This window comes from Chenopodium album, chromosome 17, assembly GCF_948465745.1.
Source record: "Chenopodium album chromosome 17, dcCheAlbu1.1, whole genome shotgun sequence".
Lineage (NCBI taxonomy): Eukaryota > Viridiplantae > Streptophyta > Magnoliopsida > Caryophyllales > Amaranthaceae > Chenopodium > Chenopodium album.
The window spans coordinates 46,528,021-46,551,257 of record NC_137850.1 but is presented as its reverse complement, the minus strand read 5'-3'; the positions used below and the strand labels follow the sequence as shown (position 1 = coordinate 46,551,257).

Here is a 23,237-nt window from a genome sequence, read left to right as displayed (position 1 = left end):
ACAATGAAATCTGATAGTGCTTGAGCCTTAATTGATGTTCTAGGCTTGTAACTTATCTCATACTCCGACAACTCTACTGCCCATGCAAGTAACCTTCCAGACGTATCCATTTTTCGCAATGATTTCTCCAAGGGATGGTTGGTGAGGACTTCTATCGGATGTGCGTCAAAGTAAGGTCTTAACTTCCTGGCCGCTATTAATACAGATAAAGCCATCTTCTCTATAACTGGATATCTTCGTTCTGCCGCATTCAGAACATGGCTGACAAAGTAAATCGGTTGTTGACGTCTCTTCCTTTCAACCAACAAAACGGCTGCTACCGTTTTTGGTGACGCCGAGATGTATAACTGCAATACTTCTCCCTTCTCAGGCCTGGCAATTGTGGGAAGAGATTTGAGATGATTCCTCACTACTTCCAAGGCATCACTTTGTTCTTTTCCCCACTCAAACGCCTTATTCTTTCTCAGCACCATAAAAAACGGAAGAGCCTTATCAGCTGATTTGCTGATGAATCTGGTTAACCCTGCCATCCTGCCCGTTAACCTCTGTATATCACGAATGGTTTGTGGTTGTTTCATTTGAAGCACTGCATTCACCTTATCTGGATTCGCATCTATCCCTCGTTCACTGACCATAAAGCCCAGAAACTTCCCTGATCTCACTCCAAAAACACACTTCTCCGGATTCAGCTTCATTTGATACTTTCTCAAGGTTTCAAATGTTTCCTTCAAATCGGCTACATGGTCTTCTGTGCTCTTGCTCTTAACTATCGTATCATCTACATATACCTCAACATTCCGCCCTTTCTGTTTCTCAAAAATCTTATCTACCAACTTCTGATAAGTTGCCCCAGCATTTTTCAGTCCGAACGGCATTGCCTTATAACAATACACACCTGCATCCGTTATGAAGGCCGTTTTATTCCTGTCGGCTCTATGCATGCTGACCTGATGATACCCTGAAAAAGCGTCTAGAAAACTAAGCATTGCATGACCGGAGGTTGAATCAACCAGTCTATCAATCCGAGGTAGCGGATAGCAATCTTTTGGGCAAGCTTTATTCAAGTCTGTAAAATCTACGCACATCCGCCATTTCCCTGTCGGCTTTCTCACCATAACTACATTTGCCAACCATTCTGGATACGTGCAGGGCTCTATAAACCCTGCCGCCAAGAGCTTATTCACCTCGGCCTGGATCGCCTCTATTTTCTCAGTCGAGAAGTTGCGCTTCTTCTGCCTTATCGGCCTGAATTTTCTGTCAACATTCAGCTTATGTTCCATTACCTCAGGATGTATTCCTGGCATCTCACTGGCCGAGAACGCAAAGACATCAGCGTTCTCGCGCAATAAACTTATCAGATTGCACCTAGTCTCCACATCCATATCAGCCCCAACTTTCACTGTTCTACTGGGGTTGCCTGGCTGTAACTCAGCTTGGATGGTTTCTCCTCCTGGCAACGGCCTTGGTGTTTCTTCGGGCCTTGCATCGAAGTTTTTCATGGCCAGATCTTGTACTGTCGGCTCACTCTCCTTTGCTGGGTTACATGGAACTGCAGTACTTCCAACTGGGTTCTTCAACGCTGTTACATAACAGGCTTTTGACATAACCTGGCCTCCATACACCTTTTCCACGGCTCCCAGGTTTGACACATAGGCTATAGCCAAATGGTATGTTGATACCACAGCCTGCATGTCATGAATTATCGGTCTGCCGATAATTGCATTATAAGCCGACTTGACATCCACCACTAAAAATTCTGCCATCACATCCCTTGCTTGTGGCCCATCACCCATCCTTACAGGCAACACAATACTCCCCTCTGGCCTCACTGTCGACCCATTAAAACCAATTACGGGATATGATACCGGCTTCAAGTATTGTCTTCCGATATTCATCTCTTTAAAGGCTTGAATGAACAGGACATTTGCCGAGCTACCCCCATCTACTAGTACTCTTTTGACATCAGCACCATTTATCCTGGTTATCAGGACTAACGGATCGTCATGCGGGAATACTACACCTCGTGCATCCTCTTCTGTAAATACAACTTGCGGTATTGATGCCGGCCGAGGACGATTGTCTATATCTAGAGCACACACCAGATGTCGGTGCTCCGCCAAATGTTTCTTTGCTCCACTAATCGTTCCCCCATGAATCGGCCCGCCCGTTATCACATCTACTCTTCCAGTAGATAACGGCGGCATTCCCGTGTCCCCTTGTCGGACTATCCTCCCTTGAGTCCTTTCGGGCCTCGCTTCTATTTGTTGCCTCTCAGCTATTTGCGCTGGTTGTTGATTTCTACCAGTATTCAACCGATACTGTGCTAAGTGCCCTTTTCTAATCAACTCCTCAATATTATCCTTCAACTGAGTACATTCCTCTGTGTAATGTCCCACATCCCTATGAAACATACAATACTTCTTTACATCTCTAGACTTCGCCTTCATCGGAGTCGGCCTTGACCAATCTTCTCTATTCTGATTCACTGAGTAGATTGCGGCCCTTGGTGCATTCAGGGGAGTGTAGGTGCTGTATCTCATTGGGAGTCTTGTCGGCCTGGTATCTTGCCGACTTCCTCCTCCCCTTCCTGGGGCAGGAGCTCTTGACCTGTTTCCTCCAGATGAAGTCCCTTCATACTGACTTGGTCCCTTTCCAGCTGCCACATGTCTACTACTTGTTTTCATCAGCTCTTCACTTTTTATGTAATCATGGGCTTTACTGAACGCCGCTGCCAATGTCGGCAGGCTTTTTCTTGTTAGATATCTTTTGAAATCCGAATCAACCAACCCATTCATCAAAGCCATCACGGCTATCTCCTGTTGCAACCTCGGAATTGTGTTTGCCTCATTATTAAATCTCCTGATATAATCCCTCAAAGATTCATCCGGTTTCTGCTCTACAGCCATCAATTCTCCAGAAGTTCTCTGCCTTACACTATTACTGACATATTGCCCTACAAACATCTCAGTCAGTCTTTCAAAGCTGTCTACTGACCCAATTTCAAGGTTGTTGAACCAATCGGCTGCAGCCCCAATCAGAGTTGTCGGAAATACCTTGCACCAAACTGCATCCGAGTTTGTGTATAGCATCATGTGTCCCTCATAGGACGTTATGAATCTTGCTGGATCCCCTCTTCCATCATACCTACAAGTCGGCATTTTCACCTTCTCCATTGGTTGATCCAAGATGTGCTGGGCAAACGGGGATGCCCTTAACTGCACCACCGTGCGCACTGCTTGCCCTTCCACTTGCGAACTCCTTTGTTGCTGAGTTCTGGTGCTCATAGCACGGCTCGAGGATTGTTCATCCTGCCGTAATGTTGTATGCGTCCTTACCGGCGACTCATGTCGGGGCCTCCTTGACGGGTTCTCCAACTGATTATACTGTTCTTCTTGGTTTCGGTGCAATACTCCTCTTTCTGCCTGAGCAGCTTCTCTTTCAGCTCGTGCTGCCTCTGCTTCCTTCCTTTTCCTACTCATTGCACTCATCACCCTGGCAGCCGTTTCCAACTCATCCGGGGTGAATGCTGCCATAGGATCCTCTGCCTCCCCTCCTCCTGCTGGGGGAGTTATCGGCATATGGAACTGGTTATCCTCTAGGGTATGGGTTTCATCTACTATCTCCACCTGGGGTTGTCCTACTGGTGTTCCATTGTTTCCAGTCATGATTGTTGTTGTTATACACGTGTTTTATTTTTGTGTGAGGTTCTTAGGCGATAGAAGTGATCAACTGCTACCCTCCTTCTAGCGCCAAATTGTTTCTGTCTGATCCCGACTCCACAGAGAACTTGGACTTGAGATCCTGATACTCCTATCGGCAAGCTGAGAACCTACACAATGAGAAGAAGTTAGCTAACCCCGGGGTGATCCGGGGATAACCACTCCGATGATAAAGTCAGAAAGGTGTTTAAGAAAAAGAAAGTAAGAGAGAGAGAAAGTAGAGAGAGATTAGAGAGATAAAGAGTGTAATTAATGTCCTCATTAATGAGGTCTTACCTACTATTTATAATGGTTTATCTTGACAGGCGGCTCTCATCCATGCAGAGCCTTTTGTGCCAAGTGTCGAGCTTTTGTTGCCACGTGTTACATTTCGGTGGGCCGACATGTCTTCAATCTGTGACATATCAGCATCTTCTCCATGATTACTAAAACCTGATCATGTTTTCATAAGATATCGGTCATGCCAGATATCATCCCATACAACAAAAATAGGATATATAGTTTAAACCTATGAAATTGACGCTTAATAGCTAGTGTAGTATTCTCATTTCTCAAAACAAAAATGAAAAAAAGCTCAAAAAGACTCTCGTCTATAGATATGGACAAGCGAATTCAAAGCATAATCTAACAAAATGTATGTCTTTTCTTAGAGTTGAATTACATCTTCCATTAAGAATTATATGATGCTATGTTATTATCTCGAGTCTATATAAGCAAAGATTTGACAAGATCAAACATAGAATGATATTGTCTTGCAAAAGAAATGCATAGTCCCTAGAGTAATATCATGGAGTGAAGTGTAGTAGGGGTGAACAATTTCAAGCAACGTTACAGCTATTATACGTATAGAGGATAATAGATTACAGAATTTAGCTTGATCTAGTCCGATCATTTACATATAATCCCGGGGAAGATTTTAAATGTTGGATTACTGATGTTATATTTTAAGTTGAATTTCTCACTCCCTATGTTCTGAATTAGATGTTGATTTTTCCCGATTTCATATATATATGACATAATTAAACAAAAAGAACACACACAAAAATATAAGTAATACTTAATCTTGAGATATCTAGAGTTGTTTTGGTTAAGTTTTATACTTGCATCTTACTATTATTTGTTTTTTCATCCCTCTCTAGATTCTTAACATCACTTACATCTTTCTGTGTTTGCACTCTTGTTTTGGATCATTCAATATTCATATTCAATTTTTTTTTTTTTTCATTTTTTTTTGGATCAGATACATATTGTTTTATTGTGTACAAACTAAATTGTCGTTCAGTATCGTGTGATTAATGTACATAACATTGATTTTGACAACAAATTAGTGCTTAATTTAATTATGTAATGAAGGAAGTTTTATTTATTCAACTTAACATAAATATGATTAATCCATGGATTCCATTTGCAACCAAAGTTTATCGCTATTGATAAAGACCATAAACCATGTTGGTTGCAACCAAAAAGACCTCAAACACTCACTTTCATCATTACTTATCAAGTACAAAAACAAACATGATGAACAAATCTGAATTTATATTAGTATATATATACTACTCCCTCCGTCCCTAAATTACATTCCTCTTTGGAAATTTACACGGGAATTAAGGAGGGAAGAATAAGACAAATAACAATAATTGGATGAGTGAGATTTTGTCTTATTCCCATTGATTTTGTCATCAATCCTTACCCAATCACATGCTCCTAATTGAAAATTTTTAACCAATCATATTCATTGTAATTTGGCACAAGGATTATGAGTGAGATTAGGTAAAGATGAGTGAGAAAGCATTAAATATAAAACAGAAAAAGAGAGTTGATTTACTAAAATAACTTACTTAAAATAGAAAGGAAGAATGTAATTTTGGAATACCCAAAATAGAAAGGAGGAATGTAATTTAGGGACGGAGGGAGTATATGTTTAATTGATGATGTGTGTATGTCATCATCTTACAACTTCATATAATTTTTATTACAAACATCTTTGGTATCTAATAGTAAATCTTTTTAGTAAAGAGATTGTTGCATAGCATATATGGGAGTATAATCATCTTTTGCAAACTACCCCAGCTCCTGTGCCACTAGCACAGTTCATGCTAGCAACTTCCAAGGCCTCAAATGAAGCCTCATCTTGCCCACCACCGTTAAACCTCGAAGCCAAACAATCAGTACCGAAAATGCTACTAGTTACATACTCCCTTTCGCCTCCCACGACTGCCATGGCTGCTCCTACATTCACCTTACTAACATAGTCATTTCTATAAGTTTTTCCTAACACACCATCAACTTTACCAGTTAATGAGTAGAACTTAAATCCTAGGTCTAGATGCGCGAAGCAATCCTCATTGGTTATCCCATAGTTGTGAACCCTAGACTCTTGCTCGGTAATAGGCACAACCTTAGCTGTGATCTTGAATTTTCCTTCAACTTCAATAATAACATTGTTGGTAACACTATCAACCCTTGTTATGGTTACTTGTGGTGTAGATGTGGATTGCCATTTGTACCCTAGGGTTTCCTCTAGGAAGATTGGCTCTCCATCGAAATTTAAGGAAAGGCGGTCATTGGCATCATCCCATGTGGAGGTCTTCTTGGCACCTAAGAAGAGACGGTGGTTTTCGAAGAGGATTCCGGTGGATTGAACCCAATTGAAGTCACGGCCCATGTTTTTGTTTCTTTTTCCTATGAAGTGTGCGTTGATGTGGAGGTTGGGATCTGTTACAAGGCAAAAGTCTTGTTCTTTTTTACCATGGAAATAGAAGGTAATGCCGTCTCCTCCTATGAATCGAGGGTCTTGACATACTGCTCCCGGATAGTCACAACCTATATATAACCAATCAAACATGAATTAGAAAGGCATACTATAAATGATATGGAGTAACATGATTACATTAAAGCTCCACAAATTAGAATTAGCATAATAAATGAGCATACATATAGCATGATATTTATTTGTTCTTGGTGTATGTATATGTTGTAAATAGCAATATTACTTGCTATAAAAAATGAATTATTTTTTCTCTTTATTTTGTAATAAAATTTGACATTTTAAGGTAACTCATCATGCTTTCAAACAAGGGATGCCCCAGTTTCTCATAATGAATTTTGTTTCTCATATGACATTTTCGTAAATAAACCAACAACTTTATTCAATTGTGGAGGTCACAATAATGAAAAAGTTAGTAATTTATTCATAAAAATACTCCCATGAGAAACAAATTTCGTTTCTCAATATGAGAAACAGAGAATTTCCCATTCAAAAAGAAAAAAATAATTAATTAAGTTGAAAATACTAATAGAGTCTTACTGCAGACTGGTTTGCAACTGGCACAATCAACTTGACATGAAGTAGGGCAATTGGCAGGACATACATGCTCTTGATTATAACATTGTCCATAGTAATTATTCCTGCATCGAACCTTCTTTCTAGAGGCAGCACCAGAAGAATTAGGAGGAGAAGAAGGCGTTGAAGGGGTAGAAGGAGATGGTGGTGTAGGAGGTTTTGGTGAAGGTGTTGGGGTAGAGGGTGGTGATGGGGATGGGGATGATGGTGTAGGGCTTGAAGGCGTTTGCGAAGGTGGTGATGGAGATGGTGGGGTTGGAGTAGATGGAGAGGGTGTTGTTGGTGTAGGAGGATTGTAGATTGGTGGAGTTGGAGTTGAAGGGGATGGTGATCCTTTATCATCATCATCTTTCTTATTACCTCCTTTATCATCTTTGTCGTCTCCATCTTTCTTGCCACCTTTATCATCATCTTTCTTATTACCTCCTTTATCATCTTTGTCGTCTCCATCTTTCTTGCCACCTTTATCATCATCTTTCTTACCACCTTTATCATCATCTTTCTTACCTCCTTTCTTATCATCATCACCATCGTCTTTCTTACCACCTTTATCATCTGAATCAGATGACGGAGGAGAGACATACTCATCCTCAGGAGGCGACGATCCAGGGCCACAAATGGGCTTACATGAAGCACATTCAACTGTGCAACCATCAGGACAAAACTTAGGGCAAACATGCTCTAAGTTATAGCACATTTTATACTTTTTTATCTTACATGATGCTCTTGAAGGATTTTTGGCAATTCCTGGAGGAGTCGCGGCCTCTATCACAACAACCAACAGCAAAAGAAAACACCCAAGATAAACTACCTTGGGCAAAGCCATTTCTAAAAAGAATTTCAACGAACTTAGGGATAATAAACTTGTATTAATATATTAAGTTTTGAGCTGAGGACTGATATTTAGTACCAAAGCAAACCAACCCTTTATATAGATGTTTTGGTATACGTATGTAGTCCTTGCATGTTGATCGAGGATTTATTAGTTAGTAGTCCCTTAGATTACGGGTCAATGTATGCGTTGAGCACAAATTAACTAAATGAATACGAGTATACCTTTATTAAGTTATCTTCCACATGCATGCATGGCGGTCCAAGATATTATATATAATTCATATTATGCTTGTGTACATGTTAAGGGCCTAATTGATTCTGCTATATCAGACTAGCTAGCTAAGAGCCTAAGAAGGTTAATTAACATTGGTTGTCAATCTTATATTCTTGTCATTAAGTTTTTATTGCACTTCTTATGCACCCTGAATAAGCTAAAGGGGAAAAAAAAAAAAAAAAAAAAAAAAGGTAATATTAATATCACACAAATGATATGCTGAAAGTTCTCATCAATTATTTATATTAGTGGAGAAAATAACTTATAATTCTGTAAAAAGGCGGAAGGTGTCGATAGATTATATTGTAGGAAAAAGTCTATGAGTTAACCTGTACATACGGAGTATTTGTTATCATGATTTAAATTATGTTAGAGTCTGTGTAATTTGAAGTTGTATAACAACATGGAGGTAGGAGCTAATTTCTCTCTTGCTAATTAATGGTGTTATCTTTGTTAATTAGGGAGACAAAACAAAAAAGGACCTTTGATTGCTAATTATGCTAACCTTAATTTTTTCCACTTTACAAATTGATTTCACTTTCATCCAAAGAAAAGAGGGGCATTTTAATTTTTTTCACATGTAGCAACACTGCAACAACTAGATTAATGGGCACAATTTGATTAATTGAGAGCTAGCTTATCTTATGGTGCTTATAATTGAAGATGGATATTATCAAATAAGTAAGGGTCGAAACAAATTGGAGAGATTAATTATCAAATAAGAAATCAAATACTTTATTTTTATTCAATTGGGTTTTGCCTTTTGAGGTAAGGTGGAGTTTAATTGAAGCTAAATTTAGAAAGGGATTAATTAATAATTGTCTTACAGATTAAATATGTTGCATAGTATGGCACAAGATGATTAATTGGAATTGCCTCTACATACATGAACATGGCTGAATTCAAAGAACATATGTTACTTCAGTGCTAAGTTGGTTGATATGGACTACAAGAAAACAGAGTTTCCACATTGCATCACATGCTCACAACACTACGTTAGTAAATTGAAGTTTAGAACAAGTCAATTCTGTTCAAGTTCGGTTTAAGTCATACTCGAGCTATGATTCAGTTTTAGAGATCATATTATTGTTGTTTCTTATTTGATGAATTATTGGGTAACTCATTGGAATTGTAGGTTTTTCAGAGTATAGTAGTACTGCTTAAAGTTAAAGGTACAACAAACAGGACTTGGAGAAATTTATTCTAGTTGATAGTTGTATGAGCTGTTTGAGCATTCTAGAATTAAGATTACATATTTACAATAAGAAGCATCATGCAACCATATGCCCACAGCACAACTGGTATGGACTTCAAGCGTTCCGGTATTCAACATAGTATGATCACTCGAAGTCAATTGATATCCACAGTCCACAGCCAGAAACTCATAATTCCTGCAAAGAACCTGATACCATAGTCATTTGTCAGATACTATGCTTCTACTCTGGTTGTGATTCAATCTTAATTGCACAAAAGACTACCTTCCTATCAGGATGGTAGTGAAATGCAACAAACAATTCGGCAACTCTAGCAAAATAGTATTTACATTCAAAATGCTACAGCAATATGGATTGTATACATAAGCACAGAAACACAAATTTCAACTTGGGAGCAGGCCAATGAATGAGGCTTGACAATTTTCACTTTTCCTGTATTTTTTATCAAGCCTTGGGAGGTAAGAGAGAGCACATAGTACAAAACATTTGAAAGTTTACAACTATTTTCCGAATCAAGGATTTTCAGCTGTGCTAAGAACAAATCGAAATAAGATCAACCAACTATTGAAGTTTTATTTTGGTCATGATAATTTGCTAAAAACAAAGTGCATTCCAATTAGCCTTTGACCTAATTGGAACGAAATCAACTTACATTCAGAGTTTCATTTTATGAGAATGCATCTTATAGGTGATCCCTCAGCACCAAGCATCCTAAGGGGCAAGCAATGAACATTGTACGTTCCTGCAGGGACGCCGTCCAGTTTTAGAGCTTCTACGAGTATAATTTCCTGCAGCATAACAATAGGATTAGTACTACTGTCACGCTAAAACCGTTGTGATTCAGATGACATGACACCCTAAATTGCCAGAGCCAAATTTCAAAAGTTACATTCACAATTTCACAGTTTCACACCTATAATACCCTTTCAATCACAGTGGGAAAAATCAACTTTTATGGCTACATAATGGCCATTGGTTACATACACGAAATCAAACTCAAGGTATTTGCCCCCTAATGAAGGTCAGGCCATATATTGCTTTGCTGAACCTAGTATGGAATCAAATAAACCCAATAAAAAGTCAGATTGAGTCATTTGAAGAAAAAAGTTGTGTTTTCAGAAGCTCTGCAAAGCCCCCAAGGCTTATCATCTGCACAAGTACCAATTGTTTTGAATGTTGTATTTTCAGAATCTCCGTCTTGCCCCCAAGGATAACTTCCGGTTCACATAAGTTAGACTGTTGCACTCGAAATTTCTAATCAATGTTAGCTGATATAACCAATGAGGATCAACTTGAGCAAAGTTCTTACCCTGCTTGCGAGGAAAACAAGATGAGAAGAAGCCAGGTGATCGTATGCAGCAGCAGATAAGTAATCAACACCTACAACATTGATGTGATATTAGTAAACTGCATGTAAAGTTGTAAACTGCCTTATAATATCACAGATTTCAGCATTGTTCATTTATAAACCTCTTCAAAGGATGACAGCAACAAACAACCTACTATGACATTATTTGACTGACAGGTGAAGCAAATTATCTGCAGACTGAAGGGGTGTGAAATCCTTGTGAAAAACTTACCAACAAGCTTGATGTCTGTATTATCCACCAACCATTTTGCCCCATCTTTCATGAAACCCACATAGCTAGTATCAAACTCCTTATTGAACATGAGGCCCCTAGCATGACAAAATTACATTTTTAGAATTGTTGCACCTTTCGACAAAATGATAGAAGAAAAAGATGCAGAATTTGTTAATGCAGTTCAATCGTGATAGGTTTAAGCCACGGTACACTCTTCTAGCAATCTTGTGCAGGGAAGCAAATGTGATACCACATGCAAGACCTGGCTAGTTGTACCTTGGTCCTTGCCAATAAGCCAATGGATGATCAAGTATGTTCAAGAACAGCACCAGATGTTAAATTTACCTGTCAGTGTTTAGAGTTCTGAAAAGCACACGGCGTACTCCTTTTGGAATGTGTAGTGACTTCATTACATCCGCTGTGAAAAAAAGGTATATTTGGTGTTGTCAGTCTATTATTCAGTGACAGCATTTTTAGGGATACAAGTGAAACCATTATATTAATAGCCTTTTTCCCCTAAATTTTTCTAATGCCAAGTAACCAGCTCATCAGAAAATGAAAACTCTTCAGTTAACCTTTCCAATTAAACTCTAAACACACTTTTAAAGACACAAAACGAGAAGGTGGACAAACAGAATTTTAGGAGGGGTACCAGTTATATTGCTATCCCTTGGTATATCAACCAAAAGGGCAGGACCTGTAATCAACAACAAACAACAGCAATAAGCAATTAAATGTTGAACAATATCTAATCATTAGCCAAATATTCAAAAAATCAAACAAAAGCCAAATACTATCAGTTCAATAAAACTAAAATTTTACCAAATAGTAGAATAACAAGCATCACCATCATCTAGCTAAACATAACAGCAAGTACCCACAAACTCTTATTTCATGTATTAGAGCCATAAAAGACAACGACGTAGCCTGACTCAATCTCAGGTCTCGAGTACAACCCACTACGAGTCTATGACTTTATCAAATAAGCCACTTTACCTGATAAGCTAGAAGTCAACCACAAACACCCATTATATAACACAGAACTAAAATTATTGATCCAACAAATAATTAATTTCCAATTAAAACATAATTTATTTGTATTACCATTAAGGACATCAAGATCAAGAGTATCAACATCAAAACCAGCCTCGAAATAGTGATCAAAGAAGTGGCTAGGAGCATCAACATGAGTACCAGTATGAGTGTGAAATTTCATCTTAGAGAAGTTGGCTATGGAACCATTTCTCATGGTCTTAACAAACCATATAAACTGCCCCAAACTATCAGGCATACGGATAAAGTCCGGCATGTTAGGGGTGATGCGGTGGGTGATGTCGATGATCCGGCCGGCTTCCCCGAAAGTCTCTGTGCTCTGGTGGATAAGGTTGCACGATTCTCCGCCGTGTAGGATGGTGATGGTGAGGAGGAGGAAGAGAAGGTGGTGGTTGGAATTCATGTTGGATTTTAGTGAAGTTGGTGAGTAAGAGTTTGACACAGAAATACCATTGATAAGGATGTAAAATACTAAAATCCATATGATTGTACGAGTGGAATAAAATATGTCAAAGTTGATGATTCACTGTTTCATATGAAAACATCCCGCTCTTTTTTCTACCTCATTCACAATTACTACTCCGTAACTAGATAATATCCTAGCCATACTCGAGTTTAAAAGTTAATACGGAAAAGTAATTGAAATATAGAAGTCGCTATATAAATGTAAATAATACGTAGTTAACTTATACGAAGTAAATAAATAATAAAATTTGTTAATTAATTAATTTAAAGTGGGTAGAAAAATGTACATAACAATAAATAATTAGATAATAACTAATGCTACTAGGAAAATTAATAATTATGTATAAAAAAAAAAAAAACAGAATTTAGGAGGAAAAATTTCCATATAGAGTAATAGATACTCCACACCAATTAGCAATTAGTAATGTTTTAGATTTGAACTTTTGATTATTATTAAAAGGACCAAAGTCTAAAACGTCAAAAATTCAAAATACACTTAAATAAAAGGTAAGCCATGTTGAATTTTTCAAAAATCGATCAAATTTGTTGGAATCAAACTTTGACTGTAATTAAGTGTAAAATTGTAAAATGAGGTGATTATTTAGGTACGGAGGGTATATTTGAAAACAAGGTTCCACGATCTTGAATTCCTGATTACTGTCCATGCAAACCAATAAAATTTAAGATATTAGGTAGAGATTTTTCTCTTCTGATCAAATTAAGATGTTATTCAAACGGTATTCTTAATTAATTATTCCAAATTCAGAATCCACTATTCTGGAATAGATTAAAATCAAGATCAATCTAATCCAATTTGCATCCAAAGAAGTTAGCCAGCAGATGTCATTATGTAGAAACAATACAAGACCCTGTTTTGTGTTCATCACAGCAAATCTGCCATTTTGGGTGTTGGTCGAAACCTGGCTAAATACGTAACCAATTTACAATAATATGTTATGACACAATATCTACTGCAACGTAACGTGGCACAACATATATAATTTCTTCGATCTCTTGCAACCATCAGTTACCAGCCTTACCACATTCCACTTCCAGAAACCCATCCCTGAATCCACACATCAGAAACGCTCTGTCAAGTTGGAGATTAACCTGAACAAAAACATGTGCATATAAATATGGTGAAGGGGGCATCAAAACAATAATAGGAGCTCCAGCTAATCCAATGCAGAGAAATCCACTTACACTGGAAGTATCACTTGATTAGAATGCATCTTATAGGTGCCCCCTCAGCAACAGACAGCCGTGGAGGCAAGCAATGCACATTATACATTCCTGCAGGGACATTATCCAGCTTTAGAGCTTCGACTAGAATAATTTCCTGCAGCACAAGATGATCAGTGTTATTCCTACTAACTATTGAGTTAAAAAAGAGACGGCATATGTACTTAAAGGTAAAAAGCACAGAGACAAGGAACTCATAAACAATACAAATTTTCTTGTTTCGGATCAATAGAAGAGAATTTAATTGCATGTTGCAGCATATGAGAATGCTATAGTTGGAATTTGGGAAGATGATTGAACATCTGTTAATACCAAGCCATATTAGTGGCAAGAATTTATCCTTCTATAAAAATATAGGCTGAAAATTTAATTCCCAATTAGACATGAGTTCATGCCAGCTTGACTCATTTCTATATTAAATCCAGTCACAAGTTTAGTTGAATTATCAGTATAAAGTAGCAATTATTTCGAGGAGCTTGGGAATTTACAATTTTATACTTCCTTTGTTAATCCAAAATAACAATTCCCTTGAGTGACACCTCACTAGATCTTGCCTTTCCTCTCCAGAGTTTTAAAAAGGAATAGCATGAAGACCCCATACATTGCTTTCCTCCTTAAGTCCTTATCACAAATATTACAATGTTCCACCCTCAAAGCTATAATAAGAAGTTTAACTTAATGCAAGTATGTAAGTAACGTAACCAACTAAAAAAAAAATTGAAGTAGGCTCTTACCCTGCTTTTAAGGAAAACAAGATGAGAAGGAGCCAAGTCATCATACGCAGCAGCAGATAGATAGTCGATACCTACAATGCCAACAGGATTATTAGTTCTATCTTAAGAAGAGAATTTTAACTTTCCTACACAGTTAAATTTTCAGTAATGTTCTTTTATAAGCATCTCAAATTACCATCACCATCTAATATCTATCAAGCCATTGCTGAGGTCTCAAAAGCCAAAATTAAATGCAACTAGAACAAATTATCACGATTTTAAATGATATGGGCCATATGGCCTTATTTGTTGATTCGGCTTGCCTCAAGCGCAAGATAAACTACATAATCAAATAGCTTCGTAAGGAAAACAAGACATGACTTGACATAATATTTTAACAGAGATAATACTTTGACTGATAAGTGATTAGGAGCAAGTATAAGGACTGAAGGGGTGGTAAAATCATACAGTAAAAACTTACCAACAAGTTTGATGTCTGTATTATCTTTCAACCATTGAGCACCATCCTCCATGAAACCCACATAGCTAGAATCAAATTCCTTTTTGAACATAAGGCGCCTAGAATGAGAAGAATTATAAATTTCATTATAAATAGCAACCTTGGGTCCTTGGGACAAAGCATCAACAGAAGACAAAAAAGAGGAAATTTCCAGCTAAAATTGTCACAGATATCATTAGATCCTAGCTTCAGTAACTTGGAGAGAGAGAGAGAGAGAGAGAGAGAGCATTCAATAACATTGCAAATACATAAGAAATTTTCACCCAGAAAACTATCACTTGACTTCGAATACAATCTTTGATTCACAATTTCTATAGGACACACAATCAGTTAAATTTAACAAGACTAAAAGCTTTCAACAAGTTCTATAGCTGTCCTTTTAATTCGGAGTACAATTATCTATGCTACCACCCATATTTTCTATGAAGCTTATTAGGTACCAAGTTATAAGTCTGGTAGACTAATAAAAGTGTATACCCAATTGGATAGTTAGAACACCTACTTGGTTGTCTAGCTGCTAAAGGACTATGCTCAAAGCAGAAAGAAATGAAAGCCTAATAACACTTGAGCCAGGCACTAAAAGCTAGACTAAGATAAACCTAAAAACATGCAATGCTTTTAGAGCTTCTTTCCCCCTTTTTTTTTCCTTTGCTTTTTGACCAGACAATGAAGGGGCCAGAGAGGAGGGGGGGAAGAGGGGGGGGGGGGGGGGGAATTACATAATCATTTAAGTGACAATACTTTTCATCTACTCAGAATCCTAATAAAAACTCTGGACCACCACCAAACAAAACCCCTCGCTTATCCCAATCGGGTGGCATCAAGCAAGAAGATAGGCCACAATCAAGGGTTATTAAAATCGGGATTCTACTTTGAATCGGAAGGGCCTCTCAGATTCGAATAGTAAAATCAAATCGTAGAATCGTAAGATTCTACGGACATGCTTAATCAAGACGTCATATCAAAATTTAATTGAATATATTTAAATTTTAAGTTTAAAACCTAATTATTAATAGAAAATAGTTGTTCATCCACTAAACAACCAATAATTGACAATATATACTTATAAATAACGTTGTAGGCATGTTTTAAACTTGTCAGGTTTTCGCTAGTTAAGAGAAATATGTAGAATCGAGTAGAATCGTAAATCGAATCGTATAACATGCGTAAATCGTAAAATCGTAAGATTTTAAGATTTAAATCGGGATTTTAATAACAATGGACACAATAGTGCCAATGCTTTTGACATGGCTCAAGCGAAACTTATGAACTTAAAGTTAGCAAAAACATATTATATTACCCTATATGAGGTGTGTGAAGTGGCTGATACAAAGCAACAATATGCACCAATAACCTAGCTCATAAAACTTTAATGAAGTGGCTCCCACCAAGGTTTCCATCAGTCCATAGGACTCACCAAGGGCAATAAATATATCAACCCATTTCAGTTGTGATAGCTTATAATACAGTCCGCAACCAAGACTCCACATCACATGCCAATAAAACAACCTGGCAAGGTGAGTTGTGATGCTTCATAATTGCAATATAACTACTCAAGGGAATGGTCTTGTGAAGAAATAATGTGCGAAGTGATTGCAATGAAAATTGATAAGATTTGGGAGGTTAGTGAGATACCTAGATGCCATAGTTGACATCTTTAATAGAAAGACCTCCACATGACAGAATGCCAGGAAATTCCAACACAATTATTCAGCCCACAGCAATACAGTTTGCAAGCATAATGTAGGATGGAATTTGATCATAAGTTATCTCTGGCATTTCTTTATTGCGCACACCAAAGGCAACGTAAAGTCAGCTATCCCTATAATAAACACCCAATATTCCATTCTTGTGTACATGCTCCTATAACTATGAGAAATGGCTATGGAAAGAATGCCTAATAATTTAATAAGTTCAAAAGAGAAAAGCTAATAGATGATCACATATGCCAGCCGAAAGAAACAGCAGGTATCAATTTTACCTGTCTGTGTTTAATGTTCTGAAAAGAACCCGACGTACTCCTTTAGGAATGTGTAGAGATTTCATCACACTTGCTGTAATAAAAAAATGTTCACAATCCCATCAGTCTAATCCATTTCAGCAATTGGAAAAGAAGCCCTAGCTTGATTAGCTTCCTAATAACAGAATATGCAGTACATCATTTCAAATACTACAGCAAGTCCAAGCATTCAGGAATTCACACAGGAAACAAACATGATACAGGACGCTGTAAAACTATGCAGAGCATGTAGTAGTTGTTCTAGTCAATAAGCACAGATCAAAAGCAATGTAAGACTAATCTATTAATTATTACTAAAATAAGCCATGCTAACATTATTAAGGGAAACATGTCAACTTCTAATGAAAAAATTTCCCACCTAATTTATTTTTGACATCATCCTTTTTTTTCCCTATTATATTTTCCTCTTAAGTTAGTTCCAAGACTAAATGAATACTTCTTTCAAAAGAAAAATAATGAGATTAAGATTACACATTCTTCGAATAAAAGAATGACGGCAAATAATAGCTGTTTATTCCGTGCGTTGCTAACCTAGTTCCTAAATGTTTTCAGAAAATGGTTTAAGATTTAAAGACTGGCATCATTACAGGTACTGCAGTAAACAGCTTACAAACAGAAGTTACAAGAATCATTACTCACCCCCTCAATTTCAATATTAGAACATATCATGCATGCACATCCATTAGGATATAATGCTAATATCTCTTTAAAAAATATTGATATAATGCTATGATTTTGTTGTTGCAAGTATTAAAAGCAACTAACATCAAATTTCAATCTCAAAACTGTGTATGCCTTATTGCTATCTCTTGGTATTGATAAATCAAACAAGGGTGCAGGAATTCCACTATAAATTAACTGATCTTTAACAGTAATCATCCCAGAAAATGCAACTTACAGCCTAACAAAGTAACAACTAACAGCTAACAACCTTTTAAACAAATTAATCATTTCTTAATTCACACCAAGTGAAGATAACAAACACTCCAAAAATACTGAAGTAAAAAATAGCAAACAAAGACAACTCTGAACTAAAAAAAAGTACCAGTTATGTTGCTATCTCTTGGTACATCAACCAATAGTGCAGGACCTGTAATCAACAACAAAACACAGTACACAGTACAAAAACAAAAATCAACAACCAATTAATCACCATCATAATCATTAACCAAAACACTACCCAAAAATCAACTAATCATAAGCAACTAAACATAACCATCATCAAATTTAATCCCCATATCAACGGGGATTACGAGAAACATCATCAATAAATAGTCATACGACATCTCGATAATAATAATCATTAACCCACCAGTGAAACTCAAAAACCAAAAGCATACCATTAAGAACATCAAGGTCAAGAGAATCAATATTAAACCCAGCATCCAAATAATCATCATAGAAATGACTAGGAGCATCAACGTGGGTCCCAGTATGAGAGGCGATTTTCATCTCAGAATTATTAGCAATGGACCCATTTTTCATACTCTTAAGAAGCCAAATGAACTGGCCAACACCATCGGAAGATTCAAACGCCGGCATATCTGGGTGAATAAGGTGGGTGATGTCGATGATTCGTCCGTTACCGTATGTTTCCCTTCTTTCCGGGGTTACGGCGGCGCCGGAGAATCCGCATGATTCTTCGCCGTATGAAGAAGGGTATGCGGAGGTTGTTGCGGCGGAGATGGTGGCGGAGAGAAGGAGGGTTGCTGTGGTGACGAGGAGGAGATGGAGTTGGGAATTCATGGCGAGAGAGTTGGTGGGAAAGACTGAAAGAGGGGAGTTGAAGTTGTTTGGAGTTGGAGTGAATTATTGTTTTAAATACTGCGTATTATACTCTCTGACTTATCTGAATTTATTAATCTTATTTGAATTACGATATTCGGTGATTTATCTGAATTTATTAATTTTTATTTGAATATATACATTCTTATCGGTTTCTATCAAAACTTATTTTTCTTGAATTTATCTTATCAAAATTTATTTAACAATATTGAAATTAATTTTTGGGTTAAATGAGGATAAATAAGATGTTGAATGCAGAATCAAAAACTAATTATGATATTCGTGAGAATTGACTAGTAATCCATTAGTCTATTCTTTTGACTAACAATGAAGACTTTTTTATTATTTGAGATGAGATTTTTTTTTTTTTTTCGACAAAAGAGCTATCAAATAAAAGGAAACAAACAAACAAAACAACAACTGTCAATCCTAAAAAAAAACTAAAACTGAAATAACAACAACTGACGACGCCGAGCACAACCAGCCAACCAGTGAGCAGGAGTAACCCACATACGAGGAACCTTTTGAACCTGACAAGCCAAAAGAGACTGAACTGAAGCCCGCAACTCTTGAATAAGCCACCAAGCAGAAATTTCCATTGAACCAGAAGGAGGAAGAAAAGTAAGGAGCGCAGCACAATCCGTATAAACCCGAATTTTCAAAAAGCCTTTACGAATAGCAAACTGCAAACCCCAAATACAAGCCTGAATCTCAGACTGCAACGCTGAACTTGCCATAAAAGCCCTGTAAGTAGAACAATCCCAAGCCCCGTCTACAATCAAACAAGCCGTTGGAGAAATATAAGGTAACCCCCACAGACACAACCACTTGACATCCTGCCTAACCTCCAAATTGACCGAACAAGAAGACCTCGCAAAACTCTTCCAATCTAGAGCCTGCATATTACGAAGAACCCAATCTGACGCCATGCCAACAATTGACCCAGGCGACCAAACAGCTTTCCTAAACCGCAATTCATTACGAGAAATCCAAATCGCCCAGAGGAGAGCAAATAACGAAGTAATGCCTTTCCAATTTTTCGATGACGAAAAAAGAGAAATTGTACTCGAGAACCAAATACTAAACGAAGGGAACTGCATAAGATCCCATTGGATGCCCAACGCTCCAGACAGCCAAAGACTACAGATAATAGGACAATCTCTGAATGTATGAGACACAGATTCCACATCCACTTGACAAAATGCACAAACTGGATCAACAGGGAGACCTCGAGAATTAAGAATAGTCGCTAACGGAAGAGCGTCGTGAATCAATTTCCATCCAAATATTTTCCACCGCGGTAGAATTGGTAACGCCCAATACTTCCTCCACCATGCTTGAGAAATTTGAGAAGGACTCCCAAACATGACTCTAGGCTCACAAAGGAGAGCATAAGCAGATTTCGTTGTAAACACACCATCCCTAGTAAACTTCCAGTAAACAAAATCATCCATTAAACGCACAGGCCGGTCCAACGAAAGAATTCTAGCAGCAGAGCCAGAATCAAACAACCTATGAATTATAGTAGCATCCCACGCGCAAGAACGCGGATCAAGTAAAGAAGACACAAGAGTCGGTCGAACCGACTCGGACGGAAGATCTTTAAAATGAACTGGTCCCCCCGGAACCCAAGAATCCTCCAAAATACGAACTTGAGTACCTGAACCAACCTTCCAACACAACCCCTTTGACAACACCGACATCCCCGAAATAAGACCTCTACAACCCCAGGAGGGACGAGAAGCCAAGAATGATCCAGTAGAACAAAGAGCTGGATACTTCGCGGACAGAAGCCGTGAAACTAATAGCTGAGGGCACTGAATAAGTCGCCAACTCTGCTTCGCCAACAAGGAAGAATTAAAAGGGGCAATACTGCGAATTCCCAATCCCCCTAAACCCTTCGGAAGATGGAGCAACGACGAAGACCGAAGAGCCAATCCTCTAGTAGAAGAAGAAGATTTCCACCAGAACCTGGCTAACAAATTATCCATTCTGGAACATATGGAATCAGGAATTTTGAAAACAGACAAGATGTGATTAAAGGAGGCAATAAGCATTGAGTTAATAATAACAAGCTTAGCCGCCGGCGAAAGCCGGAGAGATGTAAAGGCCTGTAGACGTTTGGCCACCTTATCCAATAGGAAACCAAACTCAGAGCATTTACTACGACCTAAATCAACAGGAAGCCCCAAATAAGAACCCAATCTAGATTAAGATCGCATTTTTAAACAACTAGACAGATAAGCTCTGTAATCCTCAGGAGTATTAGGACTAAACTTGACAAATGACTTTTGCAAATTGAGCATTTGACCTGAAATATCACAAAAAGCAGAAAGCACATTCAACACATGTTCACAAGCTGGAGGGGAAACCTGGAAAAATAGCAAGGAGTCATCTGCAAAGAACAAGTGTGAAATGGTAGGAGCCCCCCTAGCAATTTTAATACCCTGAAAAAGGCCTTCTGATTCTGCCTTATGCAGCATAGCCGAAAGAACCTCCATGCACAGAACAAACAGGTATGGAGAAAGCGGATCTCCTTGACGTAGACCACGTTGAGGACGGAAACTCTCTGTAGGTGACCCATTAACCAACACCTGATATGAGACTGTAGAAACACACTGCATAATCAGATGAATCCAGTAGGGAGGAAACCCAAAAACTTGAAGAACACTACATAGAAAGTCCCACTCAACTCTATCATAAGCTTTATTCATATCTAGTTTCAGAGCCGCATAAAAACGTTTCCTGGCTTTGGAAGCATTCATAAATGAAAGAATCTCATGCACCATTAGGCAGTTATCAGACATCAACCTACCAGGAACAAAGGCATTTTGAAAATCCGAAACTATATCTGGTAGTATCTCACGTAGACGGCGAGCAAGACACTTAGCGATGCATTTATAAAGAACATTACAGAGTCCTATCGGTCTAAATTGAGAAACAAGTTCAGGGTGATCTACTTTAGGAAGCAAAACTAAGAATGTCCGATTCCAGTCTTTAAGCAAATATCCATGAGCAAAAAAGAACTGGACAGCACTCACCACCTGACCACCCACCTCACTCCAATAAGTCTTAAAAAAAGCTGAAGTAAAACCATCAGGACCTGGAGACTTATCATCAGCAATACTAAACATCGCTTGCCTAATATCATCAGCCGAAAAGGGGATTAGCAGGGACTGACGATGTCTATCAGACAAAGAAGGGAGGTGAAGGGAATCCCAAGGGAACTGAGAAATAGGAGGTCGATCCAATTTTCTGCTGTATAAGGACCTGTAAAAATTGAGTACCAAAGAACGAATATCCCCCTCAGCCGAAACCCAAGAGCCATCATTGTCCTTCAGCCCTAGAATAGTGTTCTTCCGACGTCGGGCCTGAACTGCAGAAAAGAGCAACCTAGAATGCTCATCACCATACGCATCCCACTTCACTTTTGCTCGCTGCCTCCAAAAAAGAAAAGCCGCCTCAGCCTCCTTTATTCTCTCCATCCTAAAAGTACTAAACAAACAACGACTATTCCGTGAATCAAGATTAAGAGAAGCATTAGCGACATCCGCAACCAAAGCTTTCCAATCAATGCCCCACGTCTTTTTATGAGAAACACACCAAGCTAGTAGACGATGACGAAGAGAACAAAGTCTTTTTGATAAGGAAAACATAAGAGACCCAGGGATATGTTCAGCAAAAGTAGTCCGAACCATAGTAGCAACATCCACGGAGTGTAGGCACCAGTTTTCAATTCTATAAGGACGCTTGTGTTTACCAGAAGGCAAAGAGTCACATAAAATAATTGCCGCATGATCGGAAAACAAAATGGGCTGGTGATGAACTGAGGTAGTCGGCCAATCCTGAAGCCAATGGGAAGTAACATATGCCTTATCTAATCTTTCAAAGGTGGGGTCCATGACTGTTCTCCCGTTGGTCCAAGTGAAAGGTGGTCCAGAAAACGGAATATCAAGTAACCCATTGTCTAATTTCCACTGCACAAAATCATGACGGCCAGGAATATCCAAAGTACCTCCGATCTTATCTGATAAATATTCAACCTGATTAAAATCACCAACTAACACAACACTCGGGTAAGAAGCTAATATATCTGAAATTTCCGACCACATAGTCATACGATCAGAAACTTGAGGCGCACCATACAGAAATAGGACATGTTTTATAACCAAATTCTCCACAACCCGACACAATATTATATGCGAAGAAACCAAGAGAGGATCAATCAAAACTGGGGCAAACCACAACACACAAAGCCCACCACTAAGACCCATCGAATCCTTACCTACAAAACCTGAACATGACAAGGAAGATAAATTATGCATTATAGAATTTACAGACACCATAGTTTCAGCCAAAAATACAATATCGACATCAGAAGAGCGAACTAAGGACGCAATGTAAGGAACTTTAGGGGAGTCCGCTTGACCCAAACCCCTACAGTTCCATGCCATAATCTTCATCTATCACCT

The 23,237-nt window shown here is 38.2% G+C and overlaps 4 protein-coding genes across 6 annotated transcripts; all 4 read right to left on the bottom strand.

The window, feature by feature from the left end:
• Positions 1 to 5,766: 5,766 nt before the first annotated feature.
• On the bottom strand, positions 5,767 to 7,888 carry LOC145589158 (uncharacterized). The gene is made up of 3 exons (XM_081645709.1): positions 7,609 to 7,888; positions 7,027 to 7,512; positions 5,767 to 6,542 (listed from the first exon to the last, which is right to left on the bottom strand). Exons 1-3 carry the CDS (start codon positions 7,886 to 7,888, stop codon positions 5,767 to 5,769), a joined length of 1,542 nt encoding a protein of 513 aa, XP_081501835.1.
• Positions 7,889 to 9,299: 1,411 nt separating this feature from the next.
• LOC145589933 (cyclase-like protein 2) lies at positions 9,300 to 12,483 on the bottom strand. Of its 2 annotated transcripts, none has more exons than XM_081646643.1 (7): positions 12,072 to 12,483; positions 11,620 to 11,664; positions 11,313 to 11,385; positions 10,965 to 11,062; positions 10,694 to 10,764; positions 10,037 to 10,172; positions 9,300 to 9,572 (listed from the first exon to the last, which is right to left on the bottom strand). In XM_081646643.1, the coding sequence occupies exons 1-6, from the start codon at positions 12,421 to 12,423 to the stop codon at positions 10,047 to 10,049; spliced, it is 765 nt and encodes a 254-aa protein (XP_081502769.1). In that variant the 5' UTR covers positions 12,424 to 12,483; the 3' UTR covers positions 9,300 to 9,572; positions 10,037 to 10,046. The 2 variants fall into 2 exon arrangements, with proteins under 2 accessions (XP_081502769.1, XP_081502768.1); XM_081646642.1 differs by having other exon boundaries at positions 9,300 to 9,561.
• Positions 12,484 to 13,204: 721 nt separating this feature from the next.
• LOC145589931 (cyclase-like protein 2) lies at positions 13,205 to 18,824 on the bottom strand. Of its 2 annotated transcripts, none has more exons than XM_081646641.1 (7): positions 18,321 to 18,824; positions 18,026 to 18,070; positions 16,942 to 17,014; positions 14,922 to 15,019; positions 14,462 to 14,532; positions 13,689 to 13,824; positions 13,205 to 13,551 (listed from the first exon to the last, which is right to left on the bottom strand). In XM_081646641.1, exons 1-6 carry the CDS (start codon positions 18,724 to 18,726, stop codon positions 13,699 to 13,701), a joined length of 819 nt encoding a protein of 272 aa, XP_081502767.1. In that variant the 5' UTR covers positions 18,727 to 18,824; the 3' UTR covers positions 13,205 to 13,551; positions 13,689 to 13,698. The 2 variants fall into 2 exon arrangements, with proteins under 2 accessions (XP_081502767.1, XP_081502766.1); XM_081646640.1 differs by having other exon boundaries at positions 13,205 to 13,595; positions 18,321 to 18,821.
• A 381-nt stretch (positions 18,825 to 19,205) lies between these two features.
• On the bottom strand, positions 19,206 to 23,228 carry LOC145589157 (uncharacterized). The gene is made up of 2 exons (XM_081645708.1): positions 20,999 to 23,228; positions 19,206 to 20,935 (listed from the first exon to the last, which is right to left on the bottom strand). Exons 1-2 carry the CDS (start codon positions 23,226 to 23,228, stop codon positions 19,206 to 19,208), a joined length of 3,960 nt encoding a protein of 1,319 aa, XP_081501834.1.
• Between the last annotated feature and the right edge of the window lie 9 nt (positions 23,229 to 23,237).